Source organism: Brienomyrus brachyistius, chromosome 6, assembly GCF_023856365.1.
Source record: "Brienomyrus brachyistius isolate T26 chromosome 6, BBRACH_0.4, whole genome shotgun sequence".
NCBI classification, from domain to species: Eukaryota; Metazoa; Chordata; class Actinopteri; order Osteoglossiformes; family Mormyridae; genus Brienomyrus; species Brienomyrus brachyistius.
In genome coordinates this window covers 31,132,084-31,159,823 of record NC_064538.1, presented here as the reverse complement: position 1 = coordinate 31,159,823, position 27,740 = coordinate 31,132,084, and the positions used below count along the sequence as shown (strand labels likewise).

Sequence of the window (27,740 nt, the reverse complement as noted above, 5' to 3'; positions counted from 1 at the left end):
ACATTAATTCTTAAATGAAGAACATAGACATGCTTTGTTTTTTGTTTTGTTTTAATGTATATGATAGTGTTTACATTCATTTGACAGCACAAAGACAAAAATGTTTGATGTGTTCGCAGCTTTAAAAATGCACAAATAACCGCAGCATGTGTACAGTACAAAACATGAACAGCGTACGATGAGGTGCCAACAGTTTATGCCAGTTTTTTTTTTTTTTAAATAGCACATAACGTGTTATTTCCTGACGAAATGACAGTCCTGTTGATTTACATTAATGCTTTACATTCATTTTAAGAACACAATATTTGGGGTTTTTAAGTTAAATGGTCTGTAATCTAAGACCTTTTAAGCAATATTAACACTGCTACAGAGGTCCAAAAAATGATTAAAATTCAGCAAGAGGATTTAATACTTAAAGTCAAATATCTGATTGTCAAGGAGTCTCCGACTTCTAATAAGTGAAACATGGGCTACTAGCTGTTCTTGGACGACGCGTTGACGACCACTGTACTAGTATAATTCTGCCTTTTTGTTATATATTTTCTGTGATTTTGCTATGAGGTGCCTTGAATGATATGGGAAGGTAAATCCCACTTGATCCCACTATGAAATTTGACTTATGTGTTCGTGCAACTGATTACTTACGTGAGTCGAGAGCTGCTTGTAGTGCACAAAGCAGAAAGGTGTAGGATATAAATCATTGGGATATAAAGCCCCCCCCCCAGAGTATATAATCCTAAACAACGGTGCTGGTCTGGTCCCAGGTCAGTATAGCTGAGGAGCATCTTGCTGGGTTAAAGCAGTAGCATCTGGGTGGAGCTCACGGGTGGAAGCTAGGCCAGCTATGTCTGTAGCTCCAAGAGGAGACTTCTTTCCCACGAGCGTTCCACCTCATCCACAGACGCATGGGCCTCCTGCAGCTCCTGCAGGACGTGGAAGAATCTGGCAATCCCATCTGGCTTCGCTGGACCTGGAAGGGATGACCCAAGCTGTGACCTGTGTGCTTCTGGATATGCTAAACACATAAGTGGTAAATGTTACCATATGTGAATTATAACACCACTCTGTTCTAGGTAAGCATTCACATTCATTTATTTAGCAAGTGCTTTATGCAATGTGACATACAATTGAGTGGGCAGAGTCAGACAGTCCCTGCAATAACTGAGTCTTACTCAAGAGCATCACTCTGCCGACCCTGAGATTTGAACCAGTAACCTTCCTATCACAGGCAGGATAGATGGACTGACAGATTATAGTCTGACCCTGTGCTAGATAAGCAGTACGGAAGATGAATGGAAATTAGTAATAGATGAGGTGTTAGTCAGTGTGTTTGAATTCAACATCTTTACCATTATCTTCCATCGTCTGGACCTTCTCTAGGTATTTCTCCCTTATAAAGAACGGCAGAACATTCAGTCACCATCAGTCAAGTCACGGCGTAGGAACCGTATAAACAGTATCAGCTAAGTCATTCATTTCATAACCGGTACATGCAATGAAAACACAGAGCTACCTCATTACTTGCTTGACCCCAATCAGATGTCGGAAAATTAGTTGACTTTCCAAATCAGGATCCAGTGGGTCATACCATTCCTGGAGGGTGACCCCGTGTCGAGTTTTATCACATCCTGCATCTGGTTAGAGGACAGCCAACACCAATGTCAAACACAGACCACAAATTCAGTCCACGTTTGAATAAAAAGGCCACAGGTGCCTGCAGTACCAGCTTTGTCCTTTTGGTGGCAGCAGTTCCACTTGTCTCCTTTATAAATTCCGGGGTGATAGGAGCTCATGGTATCTGTGTTGTGAATGCAAGCTTTCCTTAATGCTGAGAGCCACTGGTTCAGCTCATTGACGCTCTAGAGAAGCAATGTCACAGTAAAGTGTTTAGGGACCAGCCACAGAGCTGAAATAGTATCACCGCTATTGCTGGTGTCTCTAATCAGGTTACCTTGCAATCCAGGTAGAGGGTCTCCATCTGGCCGTTCTCCTCAGAGGAGATAATCTGCATGACATTGGCACTTCCAAAGCTCTTCTCTTCTACTTTCTCCACCGCTTTGATCTTCGGCAAGGCAATGAAAGAGCTTTTCTGCAAAAAAGAGTAGCAGCTACAGGAGAGACCGACAGCCTTCTTCTACAGTCTCTGGAACTTTCAGGGCTCATGTGTTTATGGGAGGTTCTCCTTAAGCTGCTGATGCGGTGAAATGCAGAACTGCATCTCTGATACACTGATGGTCAGATCCAGACCATCTCCACCAACCAGCTCAGATCTTTTTCATCTCATCAACGTCAATAAACATGGCCGGCATTTTTTTACACCGATCTGGCAAATGAATACTTATTCCCACATTAATGCTTCTACGGCCATATTTCACTAGATTTACTGGTAAAAGTGCCAAAATTAGTAATTCTGTAAATGTGCTGATGGAAGACTGATAAGTCACCTACATACACTGAGGTCTCACTGTGGTCTCACATTGTCTAAGCTGATGTTCACTACAGTCTTTGGGAAGCTGAGTCCTGTCATCCTCTCTAAAGCTGGAATGTCACCTGAGACCCGACATTTCTGTTACAAATTAGCTACGGGCTCTATGCAGCATACTTTGTCCTCCTTTATGTTTTTCTCTCAGCTGAAAGGAAAGAAGGACAAATGTTTTCATTAGCAACTGCAGTCAGGCATGGATCTGTCATGACCTTGTAGAGCAGTAACTCCACAAACAGTCACACAAAGAGGCATTTTTGAAAGATCAGGGTCAGCCAGACCCTGTAGCAATTGGTGGTTAAGGTCCTTCGTCGGGGACCCAATGGTGAAATTATTCTGCCAGCCCAGGATTTATACTAGTGACCTTCCGGTTACAGACAGTGTCCAAACACACTGAGACACCCATCCTTTTAAAATCTGACCAGAAGTCACATGGACAAACATCCACCTTGTAATCAATAGTTTTAGGATCACTGAGCTGAATTGTGGTCAAATTAATAATGTCAAGAGTCACAGAGCAGGCTAACTGCATTCAGTAGAATGACCCTATTCCTGTCCCCCTCCCCCAGCCCCACCTTGGAGTGCTGTGTCTTTGCATAGGACAGGGTGTCCTTGCCCAGGGTGACGTAGTATTTCCTGAAGGGCGAAGCCATCAGCATGCACTTGTCCTTGGTCCTGTGCAGTAACAGGAACCCCTCCTTCTCCATGGAACCACACTGAAGACCCTCCTGAGCCTGTCTGCCTGGGTCTAAAGCACAGTGACATAGAGAACAGAGACGCAAGGAGGACAGCATGCATAATGTTGAAAGGAGGATAGTGTTCACAATGATGCAAGAAGGACAAGGTTCACAATGGTGCAAGGAGGACAGCATTCACAGTTATGCAAGGAGAACAATGTTCACAATGATGCAAGGAGGACAGGATGGTCTGAATGCTGTTCAGCCAAATGGCTACTTCGATATTAGTTGAAACACTAGAACTCGTGGCCATAGGTGGAAATTAGCGGGAGAACATTTTAAACTGAATTTTAGAAAACACTTCTTTACATAGCGTGTAGTTAGAGTATGGAATAGTCTTTCTGTTCAAGTAGTGCAGGCTAAAACCCTGGGTTCCTTTAAATCAGAGCTAGATAAGGTTTTAACAACTCTGAACTATTCAGTAAGTGGTGGGCGGTGGTGGATTGATGGTTAGGGAAGCGCACTTGTAATTGAAAGGTTGCAAGTTCAAATCCCCAAGCAGCAAGGTACCGCCCCCAGGCGCTGAATTAGCTGCCCCCTGCTATGTCACAAAAGTCACATATTGGTCAAATGCAGTGGACACATTTCGTCGTTGCGCACTGTGTGCTGTGGTGTGTTAACAATGACCACTGATCACTAAATTCTAATTCTTCCCAAACGAGCTTGATGGGCTGAATGGCATCCTCTCATTTATAATTTTCTTATATTCTTATGACAGTGTTCACAATGATGCAAGGAGGACAGTGTTCAAAATTATGTAAGAGGGCAGCATTCACTGCAATGCAAGGAGGATAGCATTCACAGTGATGCAAGGAAAGTTTACATTTACAGTGGTGCAAGGAGGACAGTGTTCACAATGATGCAAGAAGGACAGTGTTCACAATTATGCAAGAGGGCAGCTTTCCCGATGATGCAAGAGGGCAGCTTTCCCGATGATGCAATGAGGACAGCATTCACAATGATGCATGGAGGACAGTGTTCACGATGCAAGGAGGACAATGTTCACAGCGATGTAAGGAGGACAGCGTGCACAATGATTCGAGGAGGACAGTGTTCAGGACAGCATTCACAATGATGCATGGAGGACAGTGTTCACAATGATGCATGAAAGACAGCATTTATAAGCCATACAGCAGAGGGTCCCCCAATTTTAGCTTGTAGTGTCTTTTCTGAAGCCCTGATTTTGGGGCTGGCTTGTGGTACAGAGCTGATCACCTGCTGCATTGCTGTTGGGCATAAGGATCTTGTGATTTTGGCATAAGGATCTTGTGATTTCGGACATGAACAATATGTAATAGATCTTGTGATGATTTTGGAGTTATGGGAATTCACAGGAGAAGATTATGAGGGTCCTCACCTTCCCTGCCCTCAAAGCTGACCAGCTGAGTGATGAAGTCCTTCAAGTGATTGATGCCCTGTTGGATTGTGGGCTGCATGGGAACCATCCACGGTTCTTTGGAGCAGCAGGCCAAGGTGTCCAGATTGCCGATGGTCTGTATGGCCTGAGAACACAGAACTGCAACTGTGGAAATGGGATGCCCGCCACTTCCGGAAAGCTCTTACAATCTGAGGGGCCCAGGCCCACAATGGGACACGTGCTCCCTCACCTTGGCAAGCAGCAGGAGCGTGCGGCTGGTGCGGGCGTCCGCGTGCTTCTCCCGCAGATGGAAGAGTTTGGGTGACATAATGGCCGGAGAGATGAAGCGCAGACACAGGAAGCTGGTGACAGCGATGAACTTCACCTTCTGTAGGGGATACGGAATGCAGGGGGACTGAGTTTCACTCACGCTCATGAATACTGCTGTTCTTTTAAGCCAGGTCACAGATAGTGTTAAATAATGGTAGGGAAAGATCTGGAGAGCCAATGGGGGACTCTGTGACAAGAAGAATCAGAAAACAAGAGAAGGGATAAGTATCCAGACGGAAATGTTGCTCTGGAGTTGCTTGTTCAAATTCTTTGGTCGGCAAAGAGATTTTGCTGTTGGGCCCCTGACCAAGGCCCCTAACCCCCAGTTGCTGAAAGGAACTGTCTAATCCTGCTTTTTGAAACATATTTCGTATAATAAATGTAAACATGGCTTTCTCAGTCCACTCACCCTGTACTCCTTCATGGCTGGCTCACCCTGTATTATTCCCTGTACTCCTCGATGGCTCACTCACCCTGTACTCCTCCACAGCCCGCTCATCCTGTACTCCTTCCCTGTACTCCTCCCCAGCTCACTCACCCTGTACTCCTCCACGGCCTGCTCATCCCGTACTCCTCCCCAGCTCACTCACCATGTATTATTCCCTGTACTCCTCCACAGCCCGCTCACCCTGTAGTCCTCCACAGCCCGCTCACCCTGTACTCCTCCACAGCCCGCTCACCCTGTACTCTTCCACGGCCCCCTTATCCCGTACTCCTTCCTTGTACTCCTCCCCAGCTCACTCACCCTGTACTCCTCCACGGCCCACTCATCCTGTACTCCTTCCCTGTACTCCTCCCCAGGCTGCTCACCCTGTACTCCTTCCCTGTACTCCTCCACAGCCTGCTCACCCTGTACTCCTTCTCAGGGAAATGTTCCTGTACTCGCTGGTAGAGCCTCCGGAAGGCGTGACGAAGTGAGGGGGGGCAGTGGACTGCCGATTGGACAATGGCGTGCAGCAGTTCGGCAAGATAGGACTGCAGATGGGTGGTGCTCTGCTGGATAACGTCGGCCTCTGTATGCATGCGATGCAGTCCAGTACACCTGTACACAAGAGGGTGGGCATGAAAATGAACGGCAGAAGTTCCTGGTACAGTCTGCAAGGAGTTAAACCACTGAACATGTGGGGGGGGGGGGGGTATTTGGTATAGGGTTTGGGCCATGAGTAGATTGCAGCTGGTTAGGAAATTCAAAAGGGAAGTTGCTGTTGTACCGTAACAACAACAGTAATAATGAAGATGACGTGGATAGATGGATGGCTTGATGCATGCACACATGGATGGAAGGGTTACTAACTACAGAGAAGTGAAAGGTTAGCCAAACAATGCCATTTAAATCCAGCCTTTGTCACAACAGTGGGTCTTGATTACTTAAATAATGTTGGGATTTAAATTTAATTTACATCAAATTGACTGATTCGAAAGGAAACTTCTAGAACAGGTGTTATCTCACCCAGCATCTTTCAGCTCCACCTTGTTGGGGTCCAGCTCAACATACTTCTTCTCATCGAAGATCCTGTTGATGGTGGGAGCCAGGAGCCGGTGAAGGTACTGCATGCCCACCACCTACATGCAGATGGGTGATATGATAAGCATGAGCTGGAGGGTCAAGCAGCATCTTGCAGACAGCAAATGAAGTCAAGAGGAGTGAGGAACCTTCAAAAAAGACTCCATGGACTTGGAAGCCAAAGAGTTGCTCCGAAACAAGGTGTTGGGCTCACCTGAAAGATAAATGAAAGTAAATCAAATTAAAAGTATGGAAAGGAAAAGGTCATTTAACACACACAGTCAATTTAACTGTGAAGTTATTTTACTTTCACTAATGCTGAGACCTCTGGACTTACCAGTCTTCTCTAGCTCTAGTTTGAATAGAACATCCAGGAAGTCTTCCACTAACCCCTGACCCAGAAAGAGCTTGACAAGGTTAGTAGCTACTTCCTGTCGGTTATCAGCAGTCGTGGTCTCGTCGATGAGCATCATCAAGTCTGGCAAATTGCCCTAGGACAATCACAATAAGAACTATATGACCTAACTTACAAACTACCATGTAAAGATCACAGTGAAAGTACTATGTGACCATGCAGAATCATTAAGATACTCCAAAATTTAGCAACACAAACATCAAAAATTCAACAGAATTTTCATTAAATTTAATAAAAACTACAATAAACCATGTCTGAACTGGTCGGATAGCTACAGTTTTGTATACTTTTATGCTTTTATGCTTAAGTGAATTGTACTGAAGAGCTGCAAAAAGAGGTAAGATGTGTCTTCAAGCTGGGGTGCTCCACCCTCCCTCACAGCTTACATTGAGGTTGGTGCCCACAGACTGACACAGAAGTTCCACCAGAGGGCAGTAGCGGCTAGACGGCAGTACTGTCTCATCCCTGAGCCGGAGCTGCAGCCTCAGAGAGCCCAGAGTTTGCCTGCAATAAAGACTGACACCATTAGCTGCCCCCTGGAAGGTCCTGCTCACCTCCCTTCAAAAGATGAAGTTTTGGATCGTGTACCACATTTCTGGTGCTATAAATGAGTAAGCAAGAGCAGATCTAATCAACAGTGTCAGAAAATGGGGAAAACTCACAACATGAGAGATTATTATTCTCTGGAGAAAAGCCTGTTAATCTAATCCTCCTGCTTGCACGTATCGCAGTGAGCTCCCCAGCTAGCAGACCCGCCTCACGGAGGAATTAGCATGCGTCTGTGAGGACGATGATTCAGAGGAGGGTTCCTGGCGAGAGTCACACACAGCTAGTCAGTAACCAGCAGGGGACAGATGGAGGCTGATAGAATGGCCGGGTGAGGATAAACTGAGAAAAAGAGAGCAAAACAACAGCTCGATTGGCTCCGAGGAGAAGGCGGATACAGCCACGCAGTGAGCGATTAAGCCAGATTAAGTGGGGGAATGTTCTCCGGGTCCACTGACACCATCTAATGGTCACCACTCAGACAACTCATGTACATGGGGCCCCCTGTTGGCCACAAATAGTCACTACATGAAGTCACTTTTTGAGTAGAGCCCCGGAAACAATAAATCCCCTCAACACCTAAAAGAAGCTGACAGGCCTCTTCGTCTGACTCAGTCTGACAGCTTAATGATGTCAGTATAAAACGATGCAATGCTGGGGTGACCAACACCACGCAATGAGCGAAATCGAAATTACAGGTAAGAGTCACAGGAAAACGTCTCTGCAAATGAATGTACGCACATGTCCCACTAAGAACACTGATTAATGATACGCTGTTGGTTATTGATTGAACTATTATTTTATTTCTTTACCGATGATGGCTGTATGACGCCCCCCCCCCCAGAGCCCTGCTCGGTAACTTTTAATGCCAATACTCCCCACGCACAGACTTGGCAAATAATCGTTTTTCCCACCCAACAATTCAGGGCTGGAGCTGAGCCCACTCTATGAAATAACTGCATTTCAATCAGCTACTGCTGGACTGGCTATTGAAGAAAATAGCGTTTAATATCTGCATTATTTAGTGCAGACAGCTCGAAGAGATGTCTATGAAAGAGAAAAGGATTCGTATATGAAACAAACCCATATTCCGGTTTCTTTCCTTTTCATTTCAGGTTTGAGTGGAAGGAGGCCGTTTGTGTGATAACGTGTTTTTTTCTGTTTCTAGTGCTTTTCTATTATACAGAATATCACTCAGCATCTTCTGTACTTTCTTCTAAATTTCCTTCCTCTTGTTACTTCTGTTTTATTTCTTTCAGCCTACAATTGGACTGGAGGGTAATGTCCACCATGCCCCCCCGAAACCCGCTCCATACAGGACAAACACACTGTCGCATGTGTAAGGACATAAAACTTATAGGTCCTGCAGGCCCAAACTCTGATCAGCCTGCATCAGTCTATTTCAGAGCTCCGCTGGCCCAGGCAAGATTGGACTCCACGCGTCAAACCATCCCTTTTAAGGAAGGCAAAGGCCTGCCGGCTCCTGAGAGACTCGATAGGAATAACTGGAGCAACACAGAAAAAGCAAGACCTTTCACCCCCGGAGTGGCCGGAGTTCCACAGTCAATCCACAGCAACAACAGCTGTCAGTCTCCATACACTGACACCTTTTCCACTATAAACAGGATAACTCACCACACATAGATGTTAGGGACAAATACACACATGTTTGGTCTTGTTTGAATAGGCATGAGATGGCGAGTGTTATACACTCAGATTTAAGGCAGTATAGTTTTCCCTAAGAGAACTATAGAAACTTTGGCTAAACCTACCAAACTGAGAGAGCCTCTCACATGGCTGAACAAGGGGATTAAGACCACCCCCTAAAGTGATCTGATTGGCTGGGGACCTGAGAACCAAGGCCAACAATGCCCCTAAAATTAACCATTGACTGAAATTGGTCAGTCTTCAGAGACATGCCATCACCTGGTTGGGATACTTAAGGAAGGGCCTCAGAAGAATTCTGAGAGTCACTCTGTAATCAGAGCTCCCACAGAGAACTGCGTGAAAGTCCATCTGTAGTCAGATACTTTCCGCAGAACTTTGTGCACTCTCAGCTGAGGAATGTGATTGTTTAATATTGTATTTGTCCAAATGTATTTACAAGTATGTGGCCACATGTCAATAATTATATATTGTAATATGTTTAATAAATGTTGCCTTGATTACTTCATGACTGTCTGATTTGCTAACTTCTTTATAAACTTTGCAGATTGGGCTTCTATCCTGATTAGGACTAAAGTGGTAAATACTATCTTGCAGCCTCTGGGTTAAATCCCCTTTATCCGGGTCCCAAACTCGACTGCCCAAGTTAAGTTAGGTGGATACCAAAACCGCACCTCTGGAGTTCGCACACGCTCAGTTACGGGCCGACTTAACCTCTGAGGTCAACACATGCTGATGAAAGGTACCGGTCTACCCTCTGAGGGGCGTACACACTATGTTCCTAGGCACCGGGCATAGTCCCTGAGACGCTCACATGGTAAGACAATGGGCGGCATCGGCGGAGTCCCTGAGACGAGCCCAAAGTAAAACCTCGTACAAACTACCGCAACAAAAGGTGCGCCGACACAGCCGCTGAGGTTGACACATGTTATGATATTGGCTGCCCCCGGCTGAGCCTCTGAGGTGAACGTACGTGTGGTTCAGGTAAACATCGGCTTAATCTCCGAGGCACCCACATGCTCAGTAATTGGCAGACACTGAGCCTTTGGGGAATTATATAGGTCGAGGGACCCGAATAATCAGAGGCTGACATTGTCTTAAATGGTGGCGGTTTCCGTACCTCTAAGACAAACCCTGTGGAACGAGCCCACGAATCGCCCTGTCGGCCGAGGTGAATCTGGCGGACTCCTTCGTCAGGGGTAAACTAGAGTTGGTAATCTAAAGGAGAGTCCCGAAGTAATCCGAACAACATAAACGTCATGACTACAATATACTGAAATAAGGTCATTAATAAAATGGAGTCAGATATATGTCTAAAAGAATATCTTGTATATTAAAAAGGGTAAGTAATTCCCAGGAGCGCTTGGAAGGACCAACACGCATTCACAGCCTTCGGCTGCGCCATTGGATTCCGCCATTGGATTCCGCCATTGGGCCAGTGGGCGGCTCCCTACACATGATCTTGGTGTCCTTGATGATTTAGGAATGCAGGAGAGATGTCAGAGGCAGAAGAAACCACTGGTCATCCTGCTGTCAGAAGCAGCACCTTCACCTGCCTGTCATCACCTGCTTGCCCTCCGCATTGAGACTGAAATCTAAAATTTGAACTGTGCAAATTAGGATTTTGCCATGCTGAACATTTGACTTCCTCTGCCGCCCCGTGGAGGATGGGCTCCCTCCCAAGGTTTCTTTCTTCTAGCGAGTTTTTCTTTGCTACTGTCGCCTCTGGCTTGCTCACTGGGGGCTTTGGGCAGGGATTATGTAATGTGATTTGAAACAATGTAATTTTGCAGAAATGCACTATACAAATAAAGTTGAACTGAATTGAATTGAATTGAATTGAATTGGATTGAATTGAATTGAATTGCACCTGTACCTTGCAGGATAGGCTCGAGACTCCCCGCGACCTTAGATAAGACAAAAGGTTTCAGAAAATGGATGGATGGATGAATTGAATTGAATTTAACTGAATGGAGTTTAATTTAATTGAATCTTTAACAGGATAAAGCTACAGATGGGAATATGGCTGTCTGCCGACATGGAATGGCACATAGCCACATACGGAGATTGAGGCAGCAACCATGGTGACGTAGCTCCTGATGAAAATACTGAGTTAGCGACGCCGCATGTGACACAAACGTACCTTCATCGCCAACTCCCCGACTCAGCAGCCATTCAGCTCGTGACCTACCGAATCTCAATCTCCACAGTACCAGAACTGTTTGTGCTGAAAACACCAACGGAACAACACCGGAGGACTCACTCAGGCTGGGGCTGGCTGTGTTTGGGCTTATCAGGACCCAGCCGGAACCAGGCATCCTCCTGCTGTATAGCAAACTGCGGCTTGTTAATGCTGAATAGGACCTGGGGGAGAGGAACACCCCGGTTGAGTAAGCAGTGGACTGTACCCTAAGCAGCTCAGCAGGCTGTCTTTCCCAGCCTTTAACATGTAGGCAAAATAGGTAATGGATTATAATACCGTAGTATTATACTACTCTTGACTCCAAGGGGACCAATAAGGCATCTATAATTATTATTATTAGTAGTAGTAGTAGTAGTAGTAGCAGTAGTAGTAGTACACTATTGACTATATCAGGGGTACTCAATTACTTTTCTCTGATGTCCAAATTTCATCAGCGACACAAAGGTCCAGTGGCCCCAATAACATCTTCCGGGGAGGGGGGTTAGTCCTGATTAAATGGTGTTTCAGTCCAGATCGCAGTTGGCCTATTGAGGACCCCTGGATTATACTGTTATACTATGGGTCATACTGTAATACATATGATATAGTACGGCACAGACGAGAGCCACACTGCACTTCAGCACTTCAGCAGTGTCTTCTCACCCTGCCCAGGAAGTCATTCTTGCTGACCAGGTCCCAGTCCCACACCTCCACGCTCAGGGGCGTCTCGCCAGCTGCCTCATCCAGCTCAAACTCAAAGCTCTCGTTCCAGCGAGGGTAGCAGGACTTTTTAACTACCTGTTCAGGGCAGGAAAAGCAGAGAAGCAGGACGTCTGTGACCCCCCTCCCCAAATGAATCCAGGGGCCACCCTGTCATGCTAGGAGCCACTGGCTGGCTTACTGTCGTCTCATGGGTTTTCCCATTAAAGCGCACTCTGACAAATGGGTCTGACGCCCCGTTGCGATCCTTCCTGGCGAGGTCTCTGGAAGAGAAGGCAGACACATCAGCTGAGCCACTTGTCCTATGCAGGGTCATGGGGTCTAGATGCTTAGCAGACACACAAAAGCAGAGTCAGCAAATTGCTACAGCAATTAAGGGTTGTGGGTCTTGCTCAGGGCCAAACTCATCCTGGGCCACGCATCACAACAGACATTAACAAAACAAAACATTAACAAAGTGTTGCTCACCTGGCCTCCAAGACATGGCATCGCAGGATTTTGGCATCCCCTTTCCCCAGCACCGACATCTGGAGGTGAATCTCACCCTGGACCTCCTCATCTGGGTCGATCTCTGTGAGGTTCACCCAACCGTCCACACCTACAGAAACATACGCATTACCATAACCTAGCAAATAACAGCGACACCTGACGTCGACCGAAATCTGGGAAGAAGAGAAGAGGCCTTCTGCAATCCAGCTGCATGAGCTGAACCTGCATATCCAGATGGAAGAGCCTCAGCTTCTTCTGATTAATATTCCAGTCTTCCTGAGGCCTGTTACAGTTTGTTGCCCCATGGAGAGGGACAAAAATAAATCCTGCACAGCTGATCTGAGTCGTTTTTCCCACAAAGTCGGGTGGAAAATGCCGGCAATGCCTTTTATGAGGCAACCGGTTTGCGACAAATGCGTTATGTTAATGCTCCTGGAGCCTGAAGTCCAGCTTTCCACCAAGAAAAGCAGGCCTGCAAACCCATCTCAGTGTAGCGTTCACTCCAATTTACCTCAGAGCAGCATGGAAATCACCCCCAAATCTTGCCAGAAATGTCTTACTCCATTTTATAAAAGCATCTCATCTAGAACTTTCAGCTAAAAAAAAATATTACTCTGATGATAGATTTGTGTTTTTCATAATTTTGTTAATAAAAACTTGGGGGCAGTCATTTATGCAGGGCCCTGCAGCCCGAAAGCCTGACATGACTGGTCCCCAGGAAATAAGTTTGAGAAACACTGTTCTAGAACACAAGTACAGAAGACAGTAAAAAACCCTGGTTGGTCTTGCTCTGCCCCAGATATCAAGGATCCTTCGGTAGCATTCTCACTGAACGAGAACAATCCTATAATTCATTGCACCGCCAGTTCGTTCTTGAAAGGCAAAATAGCAAGACCGATCTTGCCAAGACACTGTCCAAGGGGCCTCTCCCAAATTTAGGATAGGGAGCTAATTACAAGCTGGCTTTTTCAACAGCAGAGGCTATTAAACTTCAAGAGGGCATCTGAGTTGCTGATATTCTCGCATAATTGCAAGTTTTGTATTCGTAATATTAGGCTAGGACTTTATTTGTGTACTATTCAAAGGTGGACAATTTAGGTCCAGAAAGTAAAAATCCAAACCAGGATTTTGGTCCAACCAACCAGTTAAGTACTCTGTGACTTTGAGTGCGTTCGACTTCATGCAGCTGCTTACAGCGCTGGCTTAAAGCAATGCATTCTGGTCTTGATGCAATACATCATGGTTAGATTTTTTTTGTCCGACTTCAGCACTGCAAAATGTTTGGATTTTTACTTTCTGGACCTGAAATGTCTGCCTTTGGTAATATTAACTCTCAACTCTCAGATTTTTTTCCCCTCAACGTGGCCCTAATACTCCATTCCATTATTGAAAGTAAAAAAACACAGATGAAAGCTAAGCATTTCACCTGAATACAGGCTGTACATTGGTATAAACGAGGTATGTTTCTGTCTAATTTGCCTGACAGAGTCCACATTGACTTGAGTCTTCTCCAGAATGATGAGTACTGTCTATTTCCTTTCTGACGTCCTGTGAGATCTCCTAGAATGATGCATTTTGCCAATATGAATAATACCAAGCTTATCAGATTTCTTACCTGTAGTCTAGCCACTGTAGGCAACAAATATACAGACTAGGAACATGAGCTCGGTTTAAAGTGTTACATTATGTCAACATGACGTGTGTGGGTTTAAGACTGTTAACTGTTAACTTTCTACAGGGAAACTATGCTAGTCGACCTAGGCATCAAAACACAGGCTTTTTTGAGCTCACATGAGCTCAGTTTAAAATGTTACATTATGGCAATGTGCTGCATGTGTGGGACGTTAAAGCGTTTTTCATGCGTAGCAACGTGCTTTGTTGTCTGTATACCGGCACTGTGTATCAGTCAAAGGTCTCCTCCATAAATATGTTCAAACACGGAGCCAGTCAGACGCAACACTGCATAACCTTTAGTGGCTCGAACCCGTCACTTCAAAAGGGCGGCCAGCCTCGCCCCCTGACCCCGGACCCCTTCCTGCGTGCATGGGTGTTAAGGACACACAAGTCATGGGCCCATCCACAGCTCAACTTCAAGCAGAGTCCAAGGAGGCGGCAGATGGTGTAAGCGAGTCTATCCGCATGTGGATCTAGGGAGATTCCGGCAAGATCTCCAATCGCTTTTGTGGTAGGGAGTTAGAAGAAGATGGGGCCTTCAGGAAAATACGATGCATACAATGGAGCTTTAAAATAATTCTGCTGAGATAGTGTAGAGGGCTCATGAGCGTGAAGGACAAGGAGTTCCTTTGCTGGCTTAAGGTCAGATTCTGATTGTCACCTGACAAATGAAGCAGAATCAGGAAGAGAGGTGTCACCTTCGCTCAAGTGGCAAACAGCGGGAAGGACGTCTTCCTCTCAAGTTGTCTCAGAGGGGGGGCCGCAGTGACTAAGACCCAGGTCACAGTAACACTCCCCACTGTGCTCAGTGACTCAGTCCCCTTTAATGTCCTGACATGCGCACCTCCCCCCCCCCCCCCCCACCCCGGTCGATGGTGGCCACTTGATCAGTTGAGATCAATCTGCTGAAAAGGCCTGGGTGCCTTTAACCCCTGAGGGAACAGGAGCAGTGAAGGTTCAGATTAATCGACTAGAGAGTGGTTCAAGATGCAGTACACTCCCGTCTGCCCCCCTCTAAAGGCTCTGAGGAGCCCCTGGAAGCCTCTGTGATGACTGCATGTGCCTCGTGTTTATGCATGTGGCCTCCTGCACGACGCAGATCAATGGCCTCATTCCATATCGTCACTCTGGGGGACTGTCCTCACCTTGGGGCTTGGCGGCGAGATCCTCCTTACTGAAGGACACCTTCCCGATGACGTCATCTCGGCTGGTGGGGGGGCACAAGATTGATAAACCGATGGAGCATGCTGGAGATCTGAGATCACTGTCCAGATTCAGGTCACTCTGACCAAGGTATGACGCTATATCAACCTACAGTATAGAAGATGGAGTAAACTACCTAACCTGTGTATGTAGGTATGTATGCATCTATCTATCTATCTATCTGTCTATCTATCTATCTATCTATCTATCTATCTATCTATCTATCTATCTATCTATCTGTCTATCTGTCTGTCTGTCTGTCTGTCTGTCTGTCTGTCTGTCTGTCTGTCTGTCTGTCTGTCTGTCCATCCGTCCGTCCGTCCATCTATCTATCTGTCTGTCTACCTTTACACACAATCCCCTGAAATGTATATCTACAGATACCACAAAGACATCATCAGGGCTTTGGTGCCCAAAACAACCGGAATACCTGAGCGAGTCTTCGTCCAGCACGTGAAAGGACACAGTGTGAAAGGAGGGGGGCAAATGCACATTGTACTCCTCACCCCAAAAGGGGGACAGCGTCTTCCAGATTGTCGCAGTCCTAAATTGGGGGGGAGGGGGGAGTCCATTTAATGTGACAGAGAGACAGGTAAGCCTGACACCTGAATGGGTATCTGGGTAACATCAGCACGGAACACAGGAGATTGTAACGGCAAGTATTCAACATTCACACAAGACACAACAAACATTCATGCTCAGCAGGCAACAAGAAGTCTTCAATTGTCTTCTTAAAGTGTTAATCCTCCCTTTATACAATTTCTTTCATTTTTGTAATTATAACATTGAATGCAAAACCATTGCAATTTCCCCTACAGTCTTTCTCTGGGACCAGATAGAGCTACATTTAGAGCATCCACAGGATTTTAGTTCATTACCACCATTTAATCTGCTGTGATACAGAAATGCAGAGGTAGTATTCGCTGTTAAAATTTTACGACGGCCCTGTTGAGTCAGCCAGCAGAGGCCTTTAAACCAATGTCTGGAAACTCTCTCGCAAATAGGTTAAACACTGCGACTGTTTAACCAGCTGACTCCTTCCCATCGGCTGTGTTTGCTCGAGCCGCGGTTACCAATAGCAACAAGTGTCCACATTTTCCAGCCCGTCGAGTGACACAGGAGCACGGCCCGGTCAAAACTAGGTGCTCGTGCATTTTTGTTTCGTTTCTACAACAGATGATGAAAACTGAAACTGATACAAGGGGGACACATTACAGTGTTTTGACATATTCCACTCAGTATGCTGTCTTTCTAACATCGAAAATGGGTTTGGTGAATGCTGATAATCGAGAACAAAAGCATCCAGCATTCATTAACAACACTGCTTATTGGCACGTTTTCTGTAAAAATTAAGGTTTACAGTTTTTATCATTACTACAGATAATAAAACTACAGTTTAGCCTCTCCAAAGTAACTGGTCAAAATGACAATAATTCATTAATAATTTTCAGAATCGACCTGTCAGGGAATTCCTAACATCAGGAACAGCTACTGCATACCTGTGAAACTGTGAAGATTTAAAAAAAAATAGGTTGGTGTACATGAATCTTTAACTAAAGAAATGACTTCATTAATCACTAGTAAAACTTCTAAACTTCACGTCAGCAAAAAAATAAACAGGATTGACAGACATACCTAATGATGGCTTCACTGTCAATCCTGACAATGCAGTATGGATCGCTGCTCCCGCTTCTGCAAAAGACAGCAAAGACCTGCCATTTACAAGGTGAAAGTATGAATGTTTACAGCAGCAAATTGGGTGAGAAACATACAGTTTTCCCAAACTACAGGGCGTAGTAACATAGTTTTACTGAATCACACAGGGCAGTAACATGCGCTTTTACCGAACAATACTAGGCAGAAACGTGCACTTTACTGAATCACTCAGGGCTGTAAGGTGGGCTTTACTGATTCACATGGGGCAGTAACGTGCGCTTTACCAAATCACACGGGGCAGTAATGTGCACTTTACCGAATCACACGGGGCAGTAACGTGCGCTTTACCAAATCACACAGGGCAGTAACGCGTGTCTTTCCTGAGTTACATGGGGCAGTAACAGACAGGTCCTGCTTCAGGTTCACATCCATCTGGTGCTGATCTCCAGCTACTAAAATGCAGCTCACTGATGTGGAGTTGGATGCCCCCTCAGAACCACAAAGCCACTCATTTTCTGCAGAAGTCTGCATTGTCCCTTACCTCTCCACCATGTCTTTCGTTGCCTGTGATTTCTGAGACATGACATATCCTCAGCGATTTCTGGTAGTGTGTGACTTATATAACATATACTGTTCATATTATACATATTAAAGTTCAACAACTTGACGTAACTGATAGTTATCAAGTAAGGAAGGTTTTATGGAGCTGTGAAAATGTACCAGCAGGACAAGCCAAGATGCAGAACCTGAAGAAAAATTTATCTATTGCAAAATGTGGGCCCTGGTCAAGGAATGATTGACTCTGCTGCCTCAGAAACAAAACACACATCACTTTGGATAAAAGTGCCTACTAAATAAAAATGTTAAAGTAATCATACACACATGCAGGGTGGCTAAAACTACAACACCACCATGGTATCATTTTGCTGTCTTTTTGTTGCTTTTCATCTAGTCAATGGCTGTGCTTTGGGCAGCTTTGTGTAGGGGGCGCCGTGGAGAGCCCGGTCAAAGTCAGAGCCAAAGGGCACACAGTGTGTGAACAAGAAGCCTTTGCAGTCTCACAGTTCAAAAGATTTTCCTGCTCACAGGTGACCTTCACACCCAAGGCTGGCTGGCCAATCAGGAGCCGCCCCCCTCTGAGTGAATCATCCTTCTTCTTCAAACACACTCATTCCTGCAGTATTCCATGGCTCATAAGTCCAATATCTACTCTTGTGCAGAGGCAGAAAGGGCCCTGTTTTTATATTACAAGGTTTATCTCAATGGGAAGTGGAAATTTGGCCTGGAGGAAGACACTGGCCGACTGTACGGCTGAGATTGGTGCTTATACGTGTTCTGGTGGTTTGTGACATGGAGCTGAAAATAAACTTTGAGTTCAACCACCTCCAGCAGGTTGGCCCCCAGTCACCTGCAGCTGCCAGACAGCCCTGGGGATATCTGTGGCAGGCTGAGTGCTGTCATTTTAAGGTTAGGGTTAGGGTTAGGGAACGTCATCTCATAAAAGGTGGCTGGTTTTTTAAAATGTCAATGTGACTATGACATTTGAAACCAATTCAGTGTTTCAAATCCACACAATGAAACGAGAAGCAAGTTGGTTGAATCTTACAGGACCTTGGCTCTCATAACAAAACTTTTCCACATCTTTTCCAGGACGGCACAGATTTCTCAAGGGTACAAGAGCAGGGCCTCCATTTGAATCTGAACTTGCAGCCTTTGGTTCAAGACATCATCCTCAACCACTACATGCACCCCCCAAACAGAATTCCAGTACAATCTGACGTTCAATTTATCTTATACTACACCTTTCTCAACATAGTCACCCCCAAACCACGTGACATGAGTGTATGGTGAGCAAACACAAAATGGTGCACGAAACAAGAAAGATGGGAAGAGGGAAAGATAGAATGTCAGAATAAAACAGAAAAAAGGAATAAAAACCTCCAGAGTAATGAGAAATAAACCTCAATAATCAGTGACCTAGTTTTCTAAACAGATTTGTGTGAGTTGGCAGATCGCAGGCCACACACGCAATGTCACAATTCGAAAGCCACATTCATGATATCACTGTTTTTAAGTCATATTCGTGATGTTAGAGTTTGTAAGCTACAATCCACTGTTTGAAAGGCAGAGTGTAGCAGAGGAACAGGGCAGGTGCTCAGATCAAGTGGTACTGGCTCTCTCTCTCTGTGACACACACATACGCACTATGAGGCTGAATCAGCATAGCTGACATTTTTAGATTCATTGTTTTTTTACAACTAAAAAATCTGAAATTGGGTGAAGCAGAAATTCTGTTTTTTTTTTTTTGAGAAACCAGGGTATTTAAGGGCTTTGTTCAAGGGCCAGTGATGACATCATTCTGCCAACCCTGGGATTTGAAACAGCGGCCTGATCATACTCACAATATCCTAACCTGCTGAGCCACATAGTCACCAATGCTAGTTTATGTGCTAAAGAGGGAGCATTCAGTAAAGAAACAACATGCTCTAGGAGTCACATCCTCACCAATTCGATCGCATCACACTACCTCTGTAAACACCCAGTCACATGACTGAAGGAGCCTAAAACTGACCCAGGAGTAAAATCTGAACATGACACTGGAGGTCACCGGCAGACAGACGCAGTGTGGGCCTCACACCCCCACAACAAAAAAGAATGCAGAGAGGCTAAATCACTGTCCCTGCATGCTGTTGCCATGTTGGCATTTACACAGCTCCGCACCCACAATACAACAACATGTAATTTCACCACAGCCAGCATGCAGATGCTTTTAGCCAAAGTGGTGCAAAGTTTCTGAGATGATGAAATCACTCTGCTGACCATTGACCATCCAATCACAAGCACGGCTTTCTAACCCACAGAGCCACACACCACCAGACTGACATCCCATTCAGGGTGCCCTCTGCCCTGTGATGGACTGGCAACCCGTCCAGGGTGTCCCCTGCCCTGTGCCCAGTGATGGACTGGCAACCCGTCCAGGGTGTCCCCTGCCCTGTGCCCTGTGATGGACTGCCATCCTGTCCAGGGTGCCCCCTGCCCTGTGATGGACTGGCATCCCATCTTGGGTGTCCCCTGCCCTGTGCCCTGTGATGGACTGGCATCCCGTCCAGGGTGTCCCCTGCCCTGTGCCCAGTGATGGACTGGCATCCCATCCAGGGTGTCCCCTGCCCTGTGATGGACTGGTATCCCATCCAGGGTGTCCCCTGCCCTGTGATGGACTGGTATCCCATCCAGGGTGTCCCCTGCCCTGTGATGGACTGGTATCCCATCCAGGGTGTCCCCTGCCCTGTGATGGACTGGCATCCCGTCCAGGGTGTCCCCTGCCCTGTGCCCTGTGATGGACTGGCATCCCATCCAAGGTGCCCCTTGCCTCATGCCCTGTGCTTTCACAGTTAAATGGATGTCCTGTCAGGTACAGAGTGTGGTGGGGTTGGGGATGGGGGGGTGGTGGTGTCCTAGATAAGTCTCTCTGTACATTATTAGTTATCATATGTATTTATGATCACAATCTGAAAGATGCAATTTGTTCATTTGTCGAATGCTGTGTTACCACTTTTAAACAATACAAAAATACACAAACAAATGACATCAAAAAGTTATTTTTAAAGATGGCACCAATCTGACACCCAGTGTTGGTATTAGGTCGACTCTAGCAGGGATCGATTATTGAAGTAAGAAAATGATCCGATTCTCCATGAGACATAGGTCTAATCTGGAAAATCGCAAAAATTCTTCTAGCTTTTAGCATGACCTGTAAGCAGGAAAGCAGTGAGGGTCATGGATGGTTAATTACTACTTTTGTCCACTACTACTTTCATTTTTATCTGTGCTCCATTGTGTGTTTTATACTGTAGACTTGGGCCTATGTGTATTTTTTGACTAGAAATGGTTAGTATACTGTACAGTGATATTTTCATGATTGGTTTATTTATCATACTTAATTTGGCAGCAGAGTGCACAAACTGCACTTTAAAAACAACTCTGGTACAGCTGAGTAACTCCCGTGATTGTATTGAGTCTTGCAGATATTTCGCTCTTCACTTTCAGCGCCTTAATTTGTTATTCTTATCCTGCCCTGCCTCCCAAAATCCGCATCGGCTTCGAATCACTATAAAAACGAGTCTGGCGTTATTTTATTCCCAGGCGCATATACACATTTATGCTCTTGCACCGTTTCTATCTCGCGTCGCAGTTGCAGCTCTTGATGCCTCCGAAAGCTCGGCTTTTGCCTGTCCCGCACATTATGCACGCACTTTCACACCTTCCACAGCACTGCACTTTTCCTGCGTTACCTCTACGCACCAGATGTCACCGTTGACATCTGTATCCTTTGCAATGACATTTTATTTGCTAAATTTAGTGGCTTTCAGTATCACCATCCAGCCTCGTCATTGTGGAATAAAGTGTATGTTGACAGTAGTAATCCACCACGCCAATAACAATGAGGCTCTCACAAAGGAAATTTATTCATTCTATAATACTCATTCTACCACTTAGGTGCCATTCAACGATTTAATTTATTTGACACAAATCTCCAGATGTTGCGGAGTCTGCATGAATTTAAGTATATACAATCGCAATCAATTACCTAAACATTCATTATAAACAATATCGAATTTACATATTATTTTCCAACTAGCATTGGTAAATGTACCAGCAAATGCCATAACATTTAATCTCGATGAGATTTAGACAGCGTTCATGGTGTGTGTGCGTACGTGGGGTCCTTTGGAAGCGTAACGTTCTCCAAATGCCAATAAATACCTTCTTAACTAAATGGAATCCCTTCTACTTTGAAGAAAATCGGTTACATTTACAAAACAGCATTAAGCAACTGCAGGGATTCTAAGACATATCACCAAAAAAAATGTATACTGAAATTATATCACAACTTTTTAAGAAAAGGAATTGTGATTCAAAAAGTGATTTCCTGACAGAGGTCGGTCTTTAGGAAAACGGCAGAAAAATTAACAATGTGGCAAATGCTATTATAAAATTAAAATGGCCGGTAATATATTTGTAAAAATATGTTTGATTACTTACATATCCTTAACGGGCAAATTCTTCCCCTCGACAATCCGGATAAATAAAGTACTCCTCTTTGCCATTTGCACAGATCCAATCGACTTCGGGAGATGGTGACTATATAGCTCTATAACTTTACGGTGTGAAAGCGCGCAGAGCGCTGGTTATCAAAGCGGTACCCAGCACACTCGCATTCGTAGCGCGTGCCGCGCGTCCCCGTGGCCGGCTCAGTCAGAGCCACACCGACTCAGCGGCCGAGCCCCGCCTCACACGCCGTTGAGCCAATACCAGCTGGCCGCCCCCCGCCTTCCGTTACGCCATTGGATGTACTTCGACATGAAGAAATGCCGCCTGACTATCTCGGGAAATTTAAGAAATATAGCTGGGACCGGCACAACGTAAACATTTACCCTAAAAAAACAGCGCGGAGGACTCCTCTTGTTTATGATATCGTATTTAGATAGATAGATAGATAGATAGATAGATAGATAGATAGATAGATAGATAGATAGATAGATAGATAGATAGATAGATAGATAGATAGATAGATAGATAGATAGATAGATAGATAGATAGATAGATAGATAGATAGATAGATAGATAGATAGATAGATAGATAGATAGATAGATAGATTTTTTTCTTTTCTTTAAGTATTCAAGGTTTGTTTTGTCACATGGACTTCCTCTGCTGCTCTCTCTGGAGGCACTGGGAAGGGGCAATGGCATGTGATACTAAATAGTATGCCAGATCATGTGATATTGTGAAAATGTACAATATAAATGAATTGAATTGAATTGAATTGAATTGAATTGACTTGGGGGTGGCATGGTGGTGCAGTGGTTAGCACTGTTGCCTCACACCTCTGGACCCAGGTTCAAGTCTCTGCCTGGGTTACATGTGTGTGGAGTTTGCATGTTCTCCCCATGTCATCGTGGGGTTTCCTCCGGGTTCTCCGGTTTCCCCCCACAGTCCAAAGACATGCTGAGGCATGAGTTACTATTGGAGTTACTAAATTGCCCATAGGAGTGCATGTGTGAGTGACTGGTGTGTGAGTGTGCCCTGCAATGGGCTGCCCCCCCCCCCCCCCCCCCCCCCGTCCTGGGTGACTACTGTCATGAATATTATAAAATGCAACATCACTCCTTTCTGACAAGGAAATCAGAAGCTGGAAGTTGAGAAGGTACAAAGTAACTTACATAAAGTCAACCAGCAATAGCACATTTGATCGTTCAGTATTATAAATGCCAATGGTTGATTTGCAAGGAACAAATTAAATCATTATAGAATTTGAACAAGTAGCACAAGTAGTATTATTTTAGTAATTATGAAGGTGGTAAAGATCCTTGTTTTTCGATGGGAAATAAAGGGTGTCCAATGCAAAAAGGGGCAGTGGTGAAGTTAATAGCAGTGATATACATTCCCATCGTGAAGAATTCTGGGACAGAGTTCTTGATGAGGCACTCAGTTCTGTGCACCCAGAACTGTAAGGAAAGGTGAGCAAAAGGCTCACATCACTTCATATTACTCATTTTCATGAACTACACATTACTTCACATTACTCCTTTTCATGAACTATCCATTATTTCACATTACTCTTTTTCATGAATTACCCATTATTTCACATTACTCTTTTTCATGAACTACCCATTATTTCGCATTACTCCTGAACATATACCATACAGCACATCACTTCCATGTCACCATTTACTAGACTCCTGGTGCAAACCAGAAGATTAAATGTTTCTTAATTATGTCAGAGGGTGGAATTTGTGAATAGATAAATTACTTTTAAGGTGCAAATAATAAAATGTCTGAAGATCACACAGGAAAATAATACCGTCTTTTTGGGTGTAGAGACACAGATGCTGTAGGCAAAACGTTTCTGGTGGGAAATGAGACTGGCTTGGGACACAGAGGACATGGCTCTGAGCACAGGACCAGGTGACTCACCCATCTGCCAAGAGTATGAAGACCTGGAGCAGGATCAGGGCCACCAGCTTGCAGGAGGAGATGACGACGATGACGACCATGCCATCAGAATGGCCCTTGAACCCTTCCTCGATGGAGCTACTGCCTGCAACTGGAGGGTCACACACAAATGCACATGAATACAAGTGAACACACACACACCAGGCCAGCCAACAACAATTTAACCATATGTAGCACTTTGATTTCTGGTTAACATGTAGCAATTAAAAATAATATTACAAACATTATTTAACACATCGAAACAAAAAGCTTCTGCATTGTTTTGGTTGTTAAATATTTCATGCACACAGTGTTTCTAGAACATTCGTGTCATTTCATCAGTATCAATCTAAAACCCAGTTCTCGAGATAGTCAATGTATTATGCGCAAGGCTCCCCCTACTGGTACAAAATTGGAATCACACTTTGATTTGGTGCACCTGATCGGTGAGACGTAACATTTTGAAATAGCATTTCAAAAAAGATTTTTTTAAATAGTGGAAAAATATAATACTTTACGTGAGAGTAGACTGATGTAGTAGGACCATCTTGACTCGGAGACTATTCTGTTCATCCAAAAATCAATGAGGATATACTTCACCCTAAGAACACAACATGGTTACAGGTCATTTATGAATTCCTCAGTATTTTCATTAAATTGGCTTTTCACTGTAAATTCTCTTGTTAAAGACATTTCAGTTGCCTATAAAGCAGGAGATTCACTTTAACTTATAGACAATAAATATCATATGTCATATATTTTTTATATCATTATATTTTGAGTAGTCAGCAGTGTTGTTTACCACCCCCTACTACACACATTTACATGCACCCCCCCCCCCCCCAAGTCCTAGAGCTCCCCCCATGGGCCAAAGAAAATCACTACACGCCCACCCTCTTCCCCCAATGAAATGCACACTAATTAGTTTAATCAAATAAATCTATTCTAATCCATTTTCATTAAAATCTAAAAACCCCCACCACCCACCTCCGGTAAAGGCCTGGCTCCCCGTTTCATAAATATCTCATGAGACTCCTGGTTATGCACATAAATAATAATGTTAGCATAGCTCTGAATATGATATCTCGTAGTATTCACAAGCCAGAGTTGCTATGGAAACCACTGGATATCCATCTTCCATCCATACTGTTGGGGCATGGAATGTTCCTCACACTGAAGATCTGACATGGCATTCCCGCCAGCTGTGCCTTACAGTAAGGCAGGGGTAGGCAGCTGCCTGGGCTGCCTGAAAACTAGGCATGAAGCCCCATGATGACAGAATTTCCAGAAGTTACATTTATGGATAGTGGATATATGGAAGTTAATATGATTGGTTAAATCATGGCAACATGTCTGGTACTTGCATTTTTAGCAACAGTTTTCAGGATAGACAAAGTTGCCCCCTGTCCCAGCTGTAATTGACTATTCCTATTTTGACACTTCACACTACACTATTTTCTTTTCACACTGGAATCTAGTGATAAGCATCAAAATAGCCTGACAGAGGAAGAAAACAGTGCGAAGATACAAGACTAATATTACATCTGCTGTGTCTTTCATACCGTACTGCTAGAGTTGTAAACAAATTGTGAGCAGATGCTAAGAAAACACATTAAATGAAATAAAAGTATGCAAAAATTCAAGACTAACCTTAACCTCAGAGGCCACAGCAAAAAAGAACAGTTAGACTGCTTACACTTGGCCAATTGATCCTCTGGCATGATAGCCCCCTCCTCCCGATCAGCAAATTTTATGGACAGCACTCCTGCCTTCAGACTGATCAGTGAATTTTCCAGCACATTTTCACCAACCCTGTGGTTTGATTAGCATGCTATTGATGTTCATTTTTTTATTCCCTCTCGTTTCTACTTTGGCTTCAAAAAATAGCTCATATGTCGCACTTAGGGCCCCCTGCCCATGTCAGCCTAGGACCTCCAGTGGAGTTTGTCCACCTCTACTAATGTTAGCAGTCTTATGTACATTGCTAGCTTCTTAGCTGGATCGTTTTTCATTGACTACAGATTTTCATAAAGAAATTCAATAGCTAACAACAATTCAGACAGAATCCCTGGAAATCAGTTTCTTGGGTATCAAATCATTCAAAAATAATTATCAGCATTGTAAAACTTCACCTGTGACCCTGTGACCTTAAGGAAAACTATGGAGACCAGTCCAAGTCCTGCTGATTCAGAGGCATGCTTTTCTGTTTCAGGTGTTATCCCACCAAGGCTCCATAGGATTTTACAAATGAAACAAAGAATACAACAACATGAAATGCAGTGATCACAGAGATCGCAGAGATGACAGTATCATTGCCTGTGATGATGTTGGCAGTTTTGACCTGGAATGTACATGTGCACAAGCACTATATATATTTTACATATTTTTAATCTTACTAAGTTCTTTATCCAGAAGCGTACTATATAATCATTGACATTTCTCTTTTGTTGTCACGCCCAAATGACGGCAGACGGACTCTCCCATTTTGTCATGCTACTATAAACAGATTGCAATCTGGTTACCAACCAAACAATTCCCACCCATTTAGACGCAACTGTTTGCCAGGAAAACACGTTGAGTCCTGAATCGATGAGGCTCCACCACATTAAAGTCTGTTTTGTATATAAGTGGGTCTGTGTTTGACAATGTCTGACAATGGCGAATAGGCACATTTAATAGCCATTTAAAAAAACTACACCCAAGTATCTGTGCCACACTGGCTAGGTATAGAGGATACTGGTCTGCTCATTTATGAATCCTGTGACATAAGTCTGTGGCATAACTAAACGAATAATTCTTTTACAAAGCTATATGTAGTTACATATTTAAATTTGGTTCAACAATTATTGCAATACAATTTCAATGTTCTAGCACGTGGGTTTCAATTTAAAGAACTTAACAGTATAGCAATAAATGTACAAATAACCTGTTCAGGTGAAGGCTTCTTGGAGTAAATGGCTTGTTGTTTTATTGGGGTTTGCAGCAGATTAGCATGTTAGCCTGAGGCCCGATTCTACCCCACTGTGTGTCAAGGTGAAAAGGGGGAGAGACGGTGTCGCCTAGAATCCTGAAAAACCAGTTCATCCTATTTTCCCAGTCAATCCCTTCAACCCGGTCAACTCTACAAAGATAATCCAGCAGAAGCTAGAAAGAAATACAGAGCACCAGATAATTTGCCTGCAGATAAACTGAAGGCAAGCTTGCTGAAGACAGCACAGAGTCGCGGGGATGACTGGAGCAATGAGGTCACTGTATGCCTGGAAGGGATCAACAACTTGGTAGCAGAAAAAACACTGTGCCATTTGTGCTGCAAACTTCTTTTTCAGAGAAGTAAGCATTACTCCAAGACTGAAAAGGAAAATCGATGAGGAGCGAGATGCAGTTTTCAGTGAATTGTGCGAATGGTTTGAATTAGAACATGGGGTGATGACGCTTGACCAAGTCCATAAAAAACTGCAGGAGTTTGATCAGTCACCAGATAAGAGCCTCTGTTATTTAAAGTATTGGCGAAAGATAAAACTCCAAGAGAAATACCATGATGCCTTGTATTTCACAAGACAGGAGAGAAGGGCATATATGCTCTGTCTCAAAGATGGCACCAACAACATTCTGTGAGAGTATCATGCTAATCTTGAACATGGAGATGAGAAGACTCAGGTCTTAAAGATGGTAATCAAGTTCATATGCAATGACATTGTCATGATTGATCTAGATCTGAAGTCATACCCCACCTCACACAGTACAACATTTATAGTAAACTGGCACTTGTACCTGCGAGCCTTCAGA

The 27,740-nt window shown here is 44.4% G+C and overlaps 1 protein-coding gene and 1 long non-coding RNA gene across 6 annotated transcripts; both read right to left on the bottom strand.

Annotated features, from left to right (window-relative positions):
* Positions 1 to 33: 33 nt before the first annotated feature.
* Positions 34 to 22,223, bottom strand: rasa4 (RAS p21 protein activator 4). 4 transcript variants are annotated; one of them, XM_049017770.1, is made up of 21 exons: positions 22,004 to 22,219; positions 16,940 to 16,996; positions 15,735 to 15,848; positions 15,247 to 15,308; positions 12,407 to 12,536; positions 12,120 to 12,201; positions 11,882 to 12,016; positions 11,300 to 11,400; positions 7,212 to 7,329; positions 6,748 to 6,901; positions 6,560 to 6,624; positions 6,357 to 6,469; positions 5,717 to 5,948; positions 4,827 to 4,964; positions 4,577 to 4,721; positions 3,058 to 3,230; positions 1,952 to 2,089; positions 1,724 to 1,859; positions 1,514 to 1,634; positions 1,350 to 1,390; positions 34 to 970 (listed from the first exon to the last, which is right to left on the bottom strand). In XM_049017770.1, the coding sequence occupies exons 1-21, from the start codon at positions 22,066 to 22,068 to the stop codon at positions 843 to 845; spliced, it is 2,448 nt and encodes an 815-aa protein (XP_048873727.1). In that variant the 5' UTR covers positions 22,069 to 22,219; the 3' UTR covers positions 34 to 842. The 4 variants fall into 4 exon arrangements, with proteins under 4 accessions (XP_048873727.1, XP_048873728.1, XP_048873729.1 ...); XM_049017771.1 differs by having other exon boundaries at positions 5,756 to 5,948; positions 22,004 to 22,217; XM_049017772.1 differs by lacking the exons at positions 16,940 to 16,996; positions 22,004 to 22,219 and having other exon boundaries at positions 15,247 to 15,412; positions 15,735 to 15,854.
* A 1,719-nt stretch (positions 22,224 to 23,942) lies between these two features.
* Positions 23,943 to 26,980, bottom strand: LOC125745090 (uncharacterized). 2 transcript variants are annotated; one of them, XR_007398562.1, is made up of 3 exons: positions 26,881 to 26,980; positions 24,473 to 24,555; positions 23,943 to 24,066 (listed from the first exon to the last, which is right to left on the bottom strand). It is a non-coding gene; the product is annotated as an uncharacterized LOC125745090 (long non-coding RNA). The 2 variants fall into 2 exon arrangements; XR_007398563.1 differs by lacking the exon at positions 26,881 to 26,980 and adding an exon at positions 26,087 to 26,334.
* Positions 26,981 to 27,740: the final 760 nt, after the last annotated feature.